General features: G+C 46.7%; 1 protein-coding gene and 1 long non-coding RNA gene across 6 annotated transcripts in view; one reads left to right on the top strand and one right to left on the bottom strand.

Annotated features, from left to right (window-relative positions):
* LOC132538011 (uncharacterized) overlaps positions 1 to 15,842 on the bottom strand; it is a 447,435-nt gene that overhangs the window by 408,737 nt on the left and 22,856 nt on the right. The window lies entirely within an intron of this gene.
* The window catches only part of TAB1 (TGF-beta activated kinase 1 (MAP3K7) binding protein 1), a 43,728-nt gene continuing 31,085 nt past the window's right edge, over positions 3,200 to 15,842 (top strand). For 3 of the 5 annotated variants that reach the window (XR_009549411.1, XR_009549410.1, XM_016186520.2), the window contains exon 1: positions 3,200 to 3,351. Coding sequence is in view for 3 of the 5 variants with exons in the window: in XM_016186520.2 (XP_016042006.1) it covers positions 3,319 to 3,351 (33 nt within the window). In the remaining 2 variants the exon portion in view is untranslated. The remainder of the gene's footprint in view (positions 3,352 to 15,842) is intronic. The other 2 variants (XM_007519300.3, XM_060188995.1) reach the window with 1 other exon arrangement.

Genomic DNA, 15,842 nt, shown 5'->3' on the forward strand with positions numbered 1-15,842 from the left:
GGAGAGAGAAAGAAAGGAAGAGAAAGAAAAAGAAATGATTTGATGGGCATATTTCCTGGCTGCTTTTCTTCTGCTGCCTTGGCCTGCCCTTTACAAGGGTGTTTCCAGGGCCAGGCGGTGGCGCACCTGGTTATGTGCTCATATTACCAGGGGGCTTTTCTGAAAGGGCTCCATACACTGTTCACTTTTGGTGATTTATTCATTTTTTCTTTCTTATTAATTGATTATTTAATTAATGGACAGAGACAGAGAGAAATTGAGAAAAGAGAGGGAGATAGAGAGAGACAGAGAGACATCTGAAGCCCTTCTTCACTACTCGTGAAGCTTTCCCCCTGCAGGTAGGGATCAGGGGTTTGAACTTGGGTCCTGGGTCCTTGTGCACTGTAACGTGTGTGCTTAACCAGGTGCAATGCTGCCTTGGCCCTCCCCCCTTTTTTTTTTTGGCTCCAGGGTTATCGTTGCCTGCACTAAAAATCCACTGCTTCTGGAGGCCATTTTTTTTCCATTTTTTGTTGCCCTTGTTGTTGTTGTTGTTGGATAGGACAGAGAGAAATGAGAGAGGAGGGGAAGGCAGAGAGGGGGAGAGAAAGATAGACACCTGCAGACCTGCTTCACCACTTGTGAAGCAACCCCCTGCAGGTGGGGAGCCGGGATCCTTGTGCCGGCCCTTGTGTTTTGTGCCACCTGCGCTTAACCCACTGCACTACCGCCCAACCCCCCCCCCTTTATTTTCTTTCTTTTGGAATATTCATCTGGGCTTCAACACTGATTTTTCTTTAGTTATTATCTTTATTTATTGGATAAAGACAGAAATCAAGAGGGAAGGGGGAGATAGGGAGAGTGACAGAGAGTCACCTACAGCCCTGCTTCACTACTTGCAAAACTTCCCCCTTGCAGGTGGGGACCGGGGACTCAAACCTGGGTCCTTACGCATTTGTAACATGTGCACTCAACCAAGTGTGCCACCACCTAGCCCCAGCCACTAATTTTTTTCAAATAGAAAGAGACCGAGAAAAACAAGACAACACAATATCAAAGCTTCCTTCAGTAAAGTGGGGGCCGGTCTTGAGCTTGGGTCGTGCAGCGGCAAAGCAAGTGTACTATCCAGGTGAGCTCTCCTGCCGGCCTTGTGACTGTCTGCATCCTATGACATGACTCTCCCATTGCTCCCTGTCCAGCTGCCTTCCCTCCTTCATGTGGGTACAGTCAGCAACACAGAAGTTCTTCAAGCCCCTTCACTTAGGATTTTTACTGACGCTCCCTTACATAGGTATGATTAATCAAATGATTGGCCATTCATGATTAGTTCAAATTCTAGCCCCTCTCTCCTCTCCAAGGTGTATGTGTCTGTGTGTGTGTGGCGGGGGGGTGGGGTGGGCACTGAAAGTCCTAACTCTCATTTAAAATAAAAGTTCTAATTCTCTGGGCCAAGTGTGGAGCACACACATTACCATGAACTCAGATAAGATGGCTGAAGCTCAAGCAGTTATATTGGACCATGTGAAGCTACGTTGTAGGACAGTAAGACAGTGAGTCACCATGCCAGTCCCAGACTGCTGCCTTCTTCTTCCCCTCTCCTGAGTCATCAGCTCTTCATTAAGCTTTTCATTCAGCATTTAAGAAAACTCAAATTTCTCCTAACCCAAGAGAAAAAAAACCTTCCCAATCCCACATTCCCTTTGCTGTCTCTTCCTCTTCTAGTGCAACCAATGGGAAGAATCTCAAAATCTCCATCTTCTCACTTCCAAGCTTCACATCTGGGTTTCTGCCCTATCACTCTACCTGAACTGAATGCAGAAGACTCTTGGATGGCTAAATTAAATAGTCTTTCTTTAGTTACTCTCGAACAAAATCTCTCAAAAGCATTTCTTGTAGTTGTCCATGTCCTCCTTCATCACGCCTCTCCTGGGGTTCTGAGCCTCCTCTGATTGCCCGTCTTTCCAGGTACTCAACTCAAGAAATTATTTAAGACTATTTAAATATATATATAGTGTGTGTGTGTATAATTTTTGCATAACCATTATGCTATCTACTTCTATATATATAATTTTTGACACTATCATCCCATCACCATCCACAATGAACCATGTTCAAGCCTTGATAATCTCATCTCCCAAATAAAATCCACTTGCTGCTACAAGCAACTCAAACCACTATCATCATTTGTCTGGAATCATTCAATCCTACTTTAAAGTCAACATTGTACACAGCAGTCAAAGGGATCTTTCTGACAATGAGATGGCATCAATGGTTTTCTGATAAGTCAACAATTTCTCTTTGTCTTCCAGATGAATAGCTCAACTCCTGCCTGGCCTGGGGCACAGGCAAAGTCAGGACTGTCCCCACACTCCTCCATTTCTATTCTGTGCTCCAGTCACACGGTCTTCTGTGACACACATGTATCTTGAGCCTGTATGCTATTCCCTTTCCATAAGTCTAGGTCACTAGTTGTCGCTTCCCTCTGACATGACCTAGTTTTCCAAGTTAATCCCTACTCTCATGTTACACCCATAAATGTCTCTATCTAGCATTTGGTACCATGTGAAATGACATATATACATTCATATATATATATATATATTTAGAATTAAAAAAATATATTTATTTTCCTTTTTGTTGCCCTTGTTTTTATTGTTGTTGTAGTTATTATTGTTGTTGATGTCGCCGTTGTTGGATAGGAGAGAGAGAAATGGAGAGAGGAGGGGAAGACAGAGAGGGGGAGAGAAAGAGAGACACCTGCAGACCTGCTTCACTGCCTGTGAAGCGACTCCCCTGCAGGTGGGGGAGCCGGGGCTCGAACCCGGATCCTTACGCCGCTCCTTGTGCTTTGCGCCACGTGAACTTAACCCAATGCACTACCGCCCGACTCCCTATACTTAAAAATTTTAAATTTATTTATTTGGATAAAGACAGAGAAAAATCAAGGTGGGGGAAAGTTAGGAAGGGAGATAGACACCAGACGCCACTTGTGAAACTTCCCCCTGCAAGAGGGAACCGAATGGCTAAAACCTGGTTCGTTGCGCAAAGGAGCATGTGCACTCAGACAGCTGCGCCACCTCCTGGCCCCAAATATATATATTTAAAACTTTTTTTATTTGATAGGACAGAGAAATTGAGAGGGAAATGGGGTGGAACGGGAGAGAGACAAACTGCTGCACGGCTTGTGAAGCTTTCCCCCTGCAGCTGGGAACTTAGGCCGCGGGGTGGCGCTGGGCGCATGCTCCCAGGCGCAGTCGTCCGCGCGGGCTTCAGGCCGCTCTAGCCGCTCGTCTCACCTGCTCTCCAGAAGGCGAGCGAGCCCGCGGGGGTCCCTCCAAGATGGCGGCGCAGAGGAGGAGCCTGCTGCAGAGTGTGAGGAACCGATCTGCTCTCCGAGCTGGGGGTTGGAAGCCCAAGGGGGGACCTGTCGGGTGCAGGGGCGGCTCCCTCTCCGATTCTGGGCTGCGTCCCTCTCCGTGGCGGACCGGACCGTCGCTCCCGCCTGTCCCCGGCCTGCCCCCCTCACTCCGAGGTCGGGGGCGCGCCGGGTCCGCGCGTGCGCAGTGCCGCCCGGCCGTCGGGGCTCCGCGCGGGCCGCTCGCGCAAGGCTGGGGCGCCGGCGGGGCGTGAGGGACGGAGCGTCAGCCCGGGGCCGGGCGGGCGGCGGAGGGAGGCCGGGGCGGCGAGTCCCGTCCGGGCGGAGCACTCACGCCGCCGCCGCCTCATGAATGTACCGTCTGCCATCGCCCATCCTCATGCCGGCCGACTTACCTTTCACCAGAGCCGCTTAGTTATTCCTGTTCTCGCTTCCCCGGTGCCACATCGCTGCTCTGTGCCAGGTGCAGAAGTGAAATCGGGCAGTCTGACTCCAGGAGGCCTTTTTTCTTCTTTAGCCACGTTACTGTTGAGCACGGGCTGGACAAGGGAGGGTGCTGGACACTGAACCTGGGACCTCGGAGCTTCAGGCGCGAGAGCGTTTGGCTTAGGCAGCGGTCGGTCTCCGGGCGCAGAGCCGCCGGGTGCGCTCTGTGCCGCCGCCTTAGCCTTGGGGAGGCCGTCCTGGGCCTGCCCCCACCGGCCTCCTGTTCTGAACCCTTTCGGTTTTGTCGCCTGTGTCTCCTTTCTGCCTCGTGCATGTAGATGCGAAAGCTTGTTGGCACCGTGGCCCTTTTCTGGGCGGCCCGGGCATGGTGGATGTCACCAGGGTCCACCCCAGACGCGACAGTCTGCTGTAATTTCTGTGGACCTGTCTGCCTCTTGTACTGGCAGGTGAATGTCTCGAAGGCGGGCACTTGTCATCTACCACGAATGATGCCACCACCTACCACTCGTGCCCAGCGTAGTGGAGCAGAGAGGGGCTTAGCCTGGAGCGCCCACCTGAACGCTAGCGGGGCTCTGGCTTTGAGTCCTGACACCACATGGGAACGGCGGGTGGTGGAGGGGAGGGGAAAAAATAGGAGGGAAAAGTTGGCCTTGGGACATGGGTCAATCATAACATGTATGTGTGAGATGCTGATTTCAATCTTTGGTATTGCATTTGAAATGAAATAATAAGAATATGCACATGGCATTTTTAGCCAGATCCAGTGGTCAGTCTTGCTGTACCAAGAGATGCAGCAGACACTGGCCCTTTTGCCTTGGTGGGTCTGAAAGTATGAGAAGTAGAAGGTGGGGCCACGTGGTTGATTGTCCATGTTACAATATACAGGAGCCTGGGTTTGAGCCCCCAGTTCCCACCTGCAGGGGGGAAGCTTTGTGAGTGGTGAAGCAATGTTGCGCCCCCCCCCCCCAGGGTTATCACTGGGGCTTGGTGCTGGCACTGTGAATCCGCTGCTCCTAATGGCTATTTGTTTCCATTTTATTGGACAGGACAGAGGTAACTTGAGAGAGATGGGGAGGGGGAGAGGGAGAGACAAAGGTAGATGCCTGCAGACCTACTTCACCACCTGTGAAGCATCCCCCTGCAGGTGGGGAGGTGAGGGCTCAAATCTTTGTATGGGTCCTTGCTCTTCGCACTATGTTGGGTACACCACTGCCCGCCCCGATGTCTCCCTGCCTCTCTCCCTCTCTATCACCCCCTCCACTCTCGATTTCTGGCTGTCTCTATCCGATAAATAAATAAATAAAAGATGATAAAAATAAAAAACGGTGGGAGGTGATCTTTGCTGAAGTATAGTAAGAGCAGGCTTGTGTCAGCTCTTTTTGAAACAACTTTTCCCGAACAGATATTCCTGAGTCTCCCTAGGGGATGACTCCTCTCCTCCACGCCTGCGCCTCCCCCTTGTGTGACTCTGCTTGTGAGCTCCCAGACGGCTGGCCCTCTGCATAAGTGTCCTCATTGTAGTGAGCCTCCCCCAAACCCTGACTAAGACTGGCAGGTGCTGCAAGAGGTAAATGCGGAGGAGAGCCTGGCTTCTGGCTTCCCGCCTTCTGGGTGTGATGAAGCCCCAGCGCCTTGGGGTAGATAGAAGGCGAGCTTTACTAGCTCTGGAATGGTGGGCTGTGGAATTCTTAATTTAACGATAGATAGGATAGGTAGCTTTGAGCACGTACTTCCATGATGCAGGCAGTGGGATGGCAGGGAAGTTCGTGAAAGGCCTCTCTGCCCGAGGGTGATCAGGACATTCCTGTCCTGAGTTCTGTGAGGGCAGTTTAAGCAATCTCAGGAGATTGCTATAAGGGCTGCTGCTCCTTGCTTAGGGCCTAGGGGTACTCAGAGGAATGAGGGGATTGCACTTACTTCACTGTTTTCACAGCCCGTCTCAGGAAAAGAAGCCATATATTGGCAGCAGTGTGTACAGCAATCGTTCATTCTGGTGTCTGTGTGCTGAGGGGCTGTGGAGCAGCCTGATCTGCCCAGGTCACTGGAGGCTTGTGGGAAGGACTGGGAGCTGGCTACCCTGGCGCTGGAATGGTACGCTGGTGCCAAGTGGCAGAGTGCGCTTTGGGGAATGTCGTCTTGAGGAATTCCTTTTTCATGCCTGAGGAAAGAGCTTTTGAAGATAGCTAGTAATGTTTAACAAACAAACAAAAAACCTAGCTAGTCCCTTTGAACCTGATAAACATGAGTCCCTCTGACCTTGGACAAGCCATCCAGCATCCTGAGCCTTGGTTTCCCTTACAGAACTCCCAAGAACTTTGTTGGTGTCAAGTGGGTGGTCCAGATAGTGTGCAATGGATCAGCCATTGGATTCCCAACCATGAGGTCCTGAGTTCAATCGCTGGGAGCACATGTACCATAGTGATGTCTGGTTCTTTCTCTTGTCTTCTTCATGAATAAATAAAATCTTAAAAAGGGGGAGTGGGTGGAAAAAGGTTTCAGTAGGAACAACATTGGTGTCATGGAGTTGAGGTACCCTGGAAAAGGAAAGCATATGGGGGGTGGGAATCAAGTGTGGGGCCAGTGATTTAGCTGGTGCATGCTTTGAATATAAGACTCTGGGCTTGACCCCTAGCACCAGACAACAACAAACGTGTGTGTGTGTGTGTGTTTGCCTAGGCCTAAGAGTTTGGGGTTTTTTTTGTTTGTTTTAACCAGAGCACTGTTCAGCTCTGGCTTATGGTGGTGCGGGGGATTGAACCTGGGGCTTTGGAGCCTCAGGCATGAGAGTCTCTTTGCATAACCATTATGCTATCTCCCCTCCATGCAGAGCTCCTTTTTAAAATTTATTTATTTATTTTTTGTTGCCCTTGTTTTATTGTTGTTGTAGTTATTGATGTCATCGTTGTTGGCTAGGACAGAGAGAAATGTAGAGAGATGGGGGAAGACAGAGAGGGGGAGAGAAAGATTTGACACCTGCAGACCTGCTTTACCGCCTGTGAAGCGACTTGCGGCTCGAACTGGGATCCTCTTGGCAGTCCTTGTGCTTTGCACCATGTGTGCTTAACCCACTGTGCTGCCACCTGACTCCCAGAGATCCTTTAAAAAAAAAGAAAGAAAGAAAAAAGATTTATTTTTATAAGAGAGAGACCAGAGCACTGCTCTGGTGTTCTGGTTTATGGTGGTACTGGGGACTAAACCTGGGGTCTCATACATACTAATACTGTGCTCTAATAAATTAAGCTATTTTGGGGGCCGGGTGGTAGCGCAGTGTAGTGCACATGGTGCAAAATGCAAGGACAGGCACAAGGATCCTGGTTTGAGTCCCCGGCTCCCCATCTGCAGGGGGGGTCACTTCACAAGTGGTAAAGCAATGTGCAAGTGTCTGTCTTTCCCCCTCACTGTCTTCCTTCCTCTCTCAGTTTCTCTGTCTTACCTAACAATGATAACAACAAAAATAATAACAATAAACAAGGGCAATGAAAGGGAAAAAATAGCCTCTAGGCGCAGTGGATTTGTGGTGCAGGCACCAAACCCCAGCAAAAACCCTGGAGGCAAAAAAAAAAATTAATTAAGGTATTTTCCCCCAGCCTGCTAGTTATTCTTTCTAATGTATGTTGAAATAAACATATACCTGTTAAAATAAAAAGCAAAATATAAGTTATACTGATTAAAAAATAAAAATGTACCTATTAAAATTTAAAACATTATGGGGAAGATAAAAACAGGCTGGAGGTATGGGTCGACCTGTCAATGTCCATGTCCAGTGGAGAAACAATTACAGAAGCCAGACTTTCTACCTTGTGCTCCCCATAAAGAATTTTGGGGTAAATGTTAGAAGATGACCAGAGGACTCTGAATTTCATATATATATTTATATTTATTTTCCCTTTTTGTTGCCCTTGTTTGATATCGTTGTTGTTAGATAGGACAGAGAGAAATCGAGAGAGATGGGGAAGACAGAGAAGGGGAGAGAAAGACAGACACCTGCAGACCTGCTTCACCGCCTGCGGGCAGCCGGGGCTTGAACTGGGATCTTTACGCCAATCCTTGCGCTTTGTGCCACCTGTGCTTAACCCGCTACGCTACTACCACCCGACTCCCAGGACTCTGAATTTCAGTTCCATCAGGACCTAGAGAGAGGAGAAAAAAAGAAAAAGAACGGACACTTGGAAGTAGTAGGTGTGACTTGGAAAAGAAGAGAAGGCAGGACCATAGAAAAAATAGGCAAATATATAAATACAGATAGGCAGTTACAGAAGTAATTGTCAACCCATATCTGTGATCTTGGGAGGACTAATGCAGTTTGCAGTCGAGTGAATTGGGACATAGAACTCTGGTGGTGGGGAAGGTGTGGAATTATATCCCTATTATCTTTCAATTTTGTAAATCAGTGTTAAATCACTAATTAAAAAAAAATTAAAAGATTAGACCATTACCTGCAACCGTCGTAAACACTGTCAGATTTGACCTAATTGCTCTAGCACTCAGCAAGTGCTCCACAGTTATCAGTGTCCCTTTAAGAACGTATTAGGGCTATATTTGTAGTGAAAACATAGAGGACCTTTGATGAAAATCCTAGGGAGAAAAATGGGAGCCAGGAGTCGACTTGGCCCCAGAGAGAAGGAGAAGGGGAAGTGGGTCATTTTGAAAGATGTTGGTGTCAGGAGGCCTGAGATATTTGGAGAGAGAAAAGAGCCGCTGCCCCCACCCCGAGCCATCTTCCTGGGCTATTATTCTTCCTTTCTGAGCTTCCTTTTTGCCTCTGAGGAATTCGGGTGCTTTCATCACAAAAACACTCAGCCTTTTCATACTATAATTTGATATTCAGGCTGTGGCCTGGACTTGGAATCATGTTTTGTCCAATTCTGCCGGAGAGTTTTAGATGAGTCTCTGCAGGGACTTCTATGGACTGTTTTCATGTTACGTGTATAAAAAGAAGTAATATGTAGGTATATATTCCGAGATGTTTGTCCATCTTTAGGACAAGTACAGTGAGATCACTACAGAGAGTTCCATCACACTATGAACTTTGGAAACGCACACAACCAAGTCAGAATTAGGCTTTTGGTGGCGCAAAGCACAAGGACCGGCATAAGGATCCCGGTTCGAACCCCGGCTCCCCACCTGCAGGGGAGTCGCTTCACAGGCGGTGAAGCAGGTCTGCAGGTGTCTATCTTTCTCTCCCCCTCTCTGTCTTCCCCTCCTCTCTCCATTTCTCTCTGTCCTATCCAACAACAACAACAACAATAATAAGTACAACAATAAAACAACAAGGGCAGCAAAAGGGAATAAATAAATAAAATAAATATTTAAAAAAAAAAAAAAAAAAAGAATTAGGCTTTTGGAAACAGCCATATCTTTCTGACCATATGTTCTGTTGAATCTCTTGGGAGACATTGACTTTCAGCCCCTCAGAGAGTTAGAGGGCTGATGCTTATGTTATTTATATTTACGCAGCTCTGTGCCAAGGCCACCGAGCAGAAGGCACCCACTCTGTCAGCTTCCTGGGTGCCCAAATGCCACTCGCTGCTGCGGGGCCTGGCACTTGTGGGTGCTGGAAGTATGTGTGTGCGGGGGTGGGGAGGTGGGTGGTCTGTGTGAATAGAAAATGCATGACCTTTCCAAAAATTGTTCAGAAGTGTGGAGGAAGGAAGCAAGAGACTTGGCAGCCTGGTGGTTTTCACGGAATCAGCAGTGACACACTGTGGATCATCCCTGATGGAGGCAGTGGGGGAGAATAGTGCTGGAGCTCACCCGGCCAGAGTTGAAGAGCAGGGCCACCATGGAAACCAGAGAGGGCCAGAGACTCCACTGCTTCACAGCAAGTCTGCTGGGAATTCTCCAGCCACTTGCTGTTGAGGGGCTGTGGGAACCACACTGAGCAGGCGCTTCCACTGAAGGAGCCCCAGATACAAGAAACGAGCCCTTTTGTCATCGGAACAGAGATACCATTAATGCTAAGAAGACATCGTTCTTTCTTACATGGTGCCAAGGATTCAGCCCAGGACCTTGTACATATCTTCCACCTCTGAGTCACCTAAGCCAAAATTTCTGTTGTGTGTGTGTGTGTATGTATATGTGCATATATATTATAAATTTTATTTATTATTTAATGGTGGTGTAGGGGATTGAACTTAGGCCATAGAGCTTCAGGCATGAAAGTCTTTGCATAACCAGTATGCTCTCTCTCCAGCCTTTTTTTTTTTTTTTTTTAAAGATTTTATTTATTAATGAGAAAGATAGGAGGAGAGAGAAAGAGCCAGGCATCACTCTGGTACATGTGCTGCCAGGGATTGAACTTGAGAGTCCACTGTGCCACCTCTTGGACCACCCTAGCCTTTTTTTTGAAACATATTTTTTTAATTCCCTTTTGTTGCCCTTGTTTTATTGTTGTAGTTGTTATTGATGATATTGTTGGATAGGACAGAGAGAAATGGAGAGAGGAGGGGAAGACAGAGAGGGGGAGAGAGAGACAGACACCTGCAGACCTGCTTCACAGCTTGTGAAGCGACTCCCCTGCAGGTAGGGAGCTGGGGGCTCGAATTGGATCTTTACGCCAGTCCTTGTGCTTTGCGCCACCTGCACTTAACCGCTGCGCTACCGCCTGACTCCCTTGTTTTTGTTTTTTATATGTTGCTGAGGGGCAGGGGAAATAGCATAATGGTTTTGCAAATAGACTCTCATGCCTGAGGCTCCCATGTCCCAGGTTCAATCCCATGCAGCACCAGAGCAGCACTCTGGTAAAATGCTGCTGAGGAATGAAGCAAGGGCCTTCCACATGCTGTGTTCCTTTTTTAATATTTTATTTATTTATTAATGAGAAAGATTGGAGGAGAGAAAGAGCCAGACATCACTCTGGTACATGTGCTGCCAGGGATCAAACTCAGGACATCATGCTTGAGAGTCCAATGCCCTGTCCACTGAGCCACCTCCCAGACCATATCTCCTGTGTTTCTAAGGAGAGATGCGCTTCTTGGGGAAGAGAAGTTGTGGTCTTGGGTGGTTCTTTCCCGGAGGCTGGGGCTTATACAGTGAGGTGGTTTGGTGTGTGCTGATGTCAAAATTATATATTGAGTTTGGTTTTCAGTGCTCTTTCAAACTCTGATGAGATTAAGAGAGAAAAACTTGGTTTGGTCTTCGTATGCCTTTAACATCTGTGTGATTCTCGCTAATGCTTCTTTTTACCACAAGAATTTTCACTGGGGCTTCATGTCTGTGTTAATTCCACAACTCCCAGTAACTTTTCTTTTTAGTTGCAAAAGCTATCCCAGAATATTAAAATGGGCATTTCCCAGCCCATCTCCCATATCCCAATAAAAACAGATGTACAGGGGCCCAGGAGCAGGTGCAGAGAGTAGGGCACTGAACTTGGAAAGGAGAAAGAAGTCTGGAGTTTGATTCCTGGCATCTCATTTGCTAGAGGCTCTCTTCTCTCTCCTTTTTCTCCTCGCTCTTCTCTCATTTGCTAAAGGCTCTCTTCTCTTCTCTCTCCCTCTCTCTCTCTCCTTTTTCTCCTCTCTCTGTTTTGTGTAAATAAATAAATAAAACCGGGAGTGAGGCGGTAGTGCAGCAGGTTAAGCGCACGTGGCGCAAAGTGCAAGGACCAGCGTTAAGGATCCTGGTTTGAGCCCCCGGCTCCCCACCTGCAGGGGGTTCGCTTCACAGGCGGTGAAGCAGGTCTGCAGGTGTCTATCTTTCTCTCCCCCTATCTTCCCCATCTCTCTCCATTTCTCTCTGTCCTATCCAACAACAATGACATCAATAACAACAATAATAACTACAGTAATAATAAAACAACAAGGGCAACAAAAGGAAATAAGTAAATATTTAAAAAAATTAAAAGAAAAATAAATAAATATAAAAAATTTATAGTAAGTAAAATCTTTAAAGGATTTTACAGGCCAGCAAAATAGCTCACTTGGATAGTGCCGTGCTTTGTCATGTGTGCAGCCCAAACTTGAGTGTGGCCGCCACAGCACTGACAGAAGCATCAGTGTTGTCTCTTTCCTTCTCTCTCAGCCTCTCTGCCTTCTCTGTCTTTTTATTTTACCAGAGTACTGCTCAGCCCAGCTCAGCTCTGGCTTATGGTGATGCAGCGGGATTGAACCTGGGACTTTGGAGCCTCAGGCATGAGAGTCTTTCTGGCATAATTATTTTACCATCTACCCTGCCCCTCTCTGTCTCTATCTAACACACAGATTCTTTTTTAAGATAGAGGGAAGGTGAGAGACAGAAGAGGCGAGGAGGGTTACCACAGCATTGCTTGTGAAACTTCCCTTTTGCGTGCTGCTCCCATGTGGTGACTGGGGCTCAAACCACTTCTCACACACCGTGAAATGTGTGCTTTACCAAGTGAATGATCTTCAGCCACGTAGCCTTCAGCTAACAGTTAGTAACTCTTATTTTTTTAATTAAAAAAACTCTTATTTTTTATTTGTTTGTTTTGCCTCCAGGGTTATTGCTGGGGCTCGACCTACTGTTCCTGGGGGCTATTTTTTCCCTTTTGTTGCCCTTGTTGTTGTGTATTTGTTTATTTTTATAACCTTTTTTTGCCTGCAGGGTTATCGCTGGGACCATTGTTGTTGCTGTTATTGCTGTTGTTGTTGGATAGGACAGAGAAATGGAGAGAGGAGGGGAAGACAGGGGGGAGAGAAAGACAGACACCTGCAGACCTGTTTCACCGCTCGTGAGGTGAAGGTATGTCAGGTAGTACTGGTTTCCACGTATAATGCTGAAATGGGTTATTCTGAATTAGAGGAGCCAAGTGGTGACTCATCAGGTAAAGCACACACAACACCTTTCTGAGGAACTGGGTCCCCCCTGGTCCCCACCTAGAGAGGGGACACGTCATGAGTGGTGCAGCAGTACTGTAGGTGTTTCTCCCTCTCTCCGTCTCCATGTCCATCTCTCTCTGTTTCTTATCCTTTGCCTAAATAAATAAATAAATAAATAAATGGGCCAGGCAATGTGGTTAAGCACACGCATTAAGTACAAGGACCCAGGTTCAAGCCCCTAGTCCCCACCTGCAGGGGGAATTTTCACAAGTGGTGAAGCAAGAGCTGCAGGTGTCTCTCTGTCTCTCTCTCCCTCCCTATGTCCCCTCCCCTCTCAGTTTTTCTCTGTCTCTATCCAATAATAAGTAAATAAAAATATTTTTAAAAAGAAAAAAGGCCTGGGTCCCCTAATAAATTTTAAGAAATGGCCACCAGGAACTGTGGAGCCATGCAGGCACCAAACCCCAATGATAACCCTGATGGCAATAAATAAATAGATAAATACTATTTTTAAAAGACATTCTTTTAAAAAACTAATAGTACTTCAGAGGGTGGGGGTGTGGGGTAAGGAGGAAAAGAGGGAGCACCAAAGCACTGCTCAGCTCTGGCATAAAGTAGCACCAGGGACTGAACCTGCAGCCTCTGAGGTCTCAGGCACGCAAGTTGGTGCTCTAGCAGGCTGGGCTCTCTCTGCTCCCTTCTTGGCCCTGAATTAGATTGTTGAGGCCTAGGAAGCACAGACCGCTGGCTGTTACCACATGGACGTGAGTCAGGCTTTGGTGGGAGAACAGAACTCTGGCTATCAAATTTTTTAAACTTTATTTTGGATAGAAACAGAGAAATTAGAATATATAAAGAACTTGCAAATCTCAACAACAAGACAATAAATAACACCATCCAAAAATGGGGGGAGGACATGGACAGAATATTCACCACAGAAGAGATCCAAAAGGCCGAGAAACACATGAAAAAATGCTCCAAGTCTCTGATTGTCAGAGAAATGCAAATAAAAACAACAATAAGATACCACTTCACTCCTGTGAGAATGTCATACATCAGAAAAGGTAACAGCAGCAAATGCTGGAGAGGGTGTGGGGTCAAAGGAACCCTCCTACACTGCTGGTGGGAATGTAAATTGGTCCAACCTCTGTGGAGAACAGTCTGGAGAATTCTCAGAAGGCTAGAAATGGACCTACCCTATGACCCTGCAATTCCTCTCCTGGGGATAGATCCTAAGGAACCCAACACACCCATCCAAAAAGATCTGTGTACACATATGTTCTTGGCAGCACAATTTGTAATAGCCAAAACCTAGAAGCAACCCAGGTGACCAACAACAGATGAGTGACTGAGCAAGTTGTGGTATAGATACACAATGGAATACTACTCAGCTATTTAAAATGGTGACTTCACTGTTTTCAGCCGATCTTGGATGGACCTTGAAAAATTCATGTTAAGTGAAATAAGTCAGAAACTGAAGGATGACTATGGGATGATCTCACTCTCAGGCAGAAGTTGAAAAACAAGATCAGAAAAGAAAACACAAGTAGGGAGTCGGGCTGTAGCGCAGCGGGTTAAGCGCAGGTGGTGCTAAGCACAAGGACCGGCTTAAGGATCCTGGTTCAAGCCCTGGCTCCCCACCTGCAGGGGTGTCGCTTCACAAGCGGTGAAACAGGTCTGCAGGTGTCTATCTTTCTCTCTCTCTCTCTGTCTTCCCCCTCCCCTCTCCATTTCTCTCTGTCCTATCCAACAACAATGACAACAATAATAACTACAACAATAAAACAAGGGCAACAAAAGGGAATAAATAAATAAAAATAAATATTTAAAAAATATTAAAAAAAAAAAAAAAAGAAAACACAAGTAGAACCTGAACTGGAATTGGCTTATTGCACTAAAGTAAAAGACTCTGAGGTGGGTGGGTGGGGAGAATACAGATCCAAAAAGGATGACAGAGGACCTAGTGGGGGTTGTATTGTTGTATGGAAAACTGGGAAATGTTATGCATGTACAAACTATTGTATTTACTGTTGAATGTAAAACATTAATTCCATAATAATGAAATTAAAAAGAAAAGAAACAGAAATTGAGAGGTAAGGGGGAGATAGAGAGGGAGAGGGGGAGGGAGGGAGAGAGAGAGAGAGAGACACCTGCGGCCTGCTTCACCATTTGTGAAGCTTTCTCTCAGCAGACGAGGACCAGGGGCACGTAGTATGTGCTCTGTCCACCACCAGCCACCCCCCCCCCCCGATATTTTAAAACAAAACAGATTCTGGGTAACCTTTTATTCCTTTTTTTTTTCCTCCTTCCTTCCTTCTTAGATCTATTTAGTTTATTTTATATAAGATAGAGGCAGAGAGTGAAAAAAGAGAGAGAGTGGTGTGGGAGGTGGCGCAGTGGATAAAGCACTGGACTCTCAAGCATGAGGTCCTGAGTTCAATTTCCAGCAGCACACTGCCAGAGTGATGTCTGGTTCTTTCTCCTATCTTTCTCATTCATAAATAAATAAATTTTTTTTAATTTATTTATTTTATTTATTTATTCCCTTTTGTTGCCCTTGTTGTTTTATTGTTGCAGTTATTATTGCTGTCATTGTTGTTGGATAGGACAGAGAGAAATGGAGGGGGGGGAAGACAGAGAAGGGGAGAGAAAGATAGACACCTGCAGACCTGTTTCATCGCTTGTGAAGCGACTCCCCTGCAGGTGGGGAGCCAGGGCTTGAACCAGGATCCTTATGCGGGTCCTTGTGCTTAGCGCCACCTGCGCTTAACCCACTGCGCTACAGCCCGACTCCCAATAAATAAATATTTTTAAGAGAGAGAGAAAGACAGAGAAGCTAGAGTACTACTCTGGTACATGCGGCACCGAATTGGGTTCTTAGGCCTGCAAGTTCCATGCTTCACCACTTGAGCTATTTCTGTGGCCACTATTTTTTATTTTTATGATATCCCTTTTTCTTTATTTTAATAATAAAGTCAAACTGATGAGGAACTGAGTGCTTAAAAATGCCAGAAGCTTTGGGGGCCAGAAGCTGACACAGGATCATTGGACTAAAATCATGAAGTCCTGAGTTCCATCACTGACATTGTAAGTGCCAGGGTGATGCTATTGTGTTCTCTCTTTTTCAGTTGTCTCCCTCCCCTCCATGTTAACAAATAAATAACATCTTTTAAAAAAAATGCCAGCGTGGCCAGAAAGATAGCTCATCTCTGCAGTCCCAGGTTCAGTTCCCAGCACCACCATAAGCCAGAGTTAAGCAGTGCTCG

Source organism: Erinaceus europaeus, chromosome 4, assembly GCF_950295315.1.
Source record: "Erinaceus europaeus chromosome 4, mEriEur2.1, whole genome shotgun sequence".
In the NCBI taxonomy this organism is placed as follows: Eukaryota; Metazoa; Chordata; class Mammalia; order Eulipotyphla; family Erinaceidae; genus Erinaceus; species Erinaceus europaeus.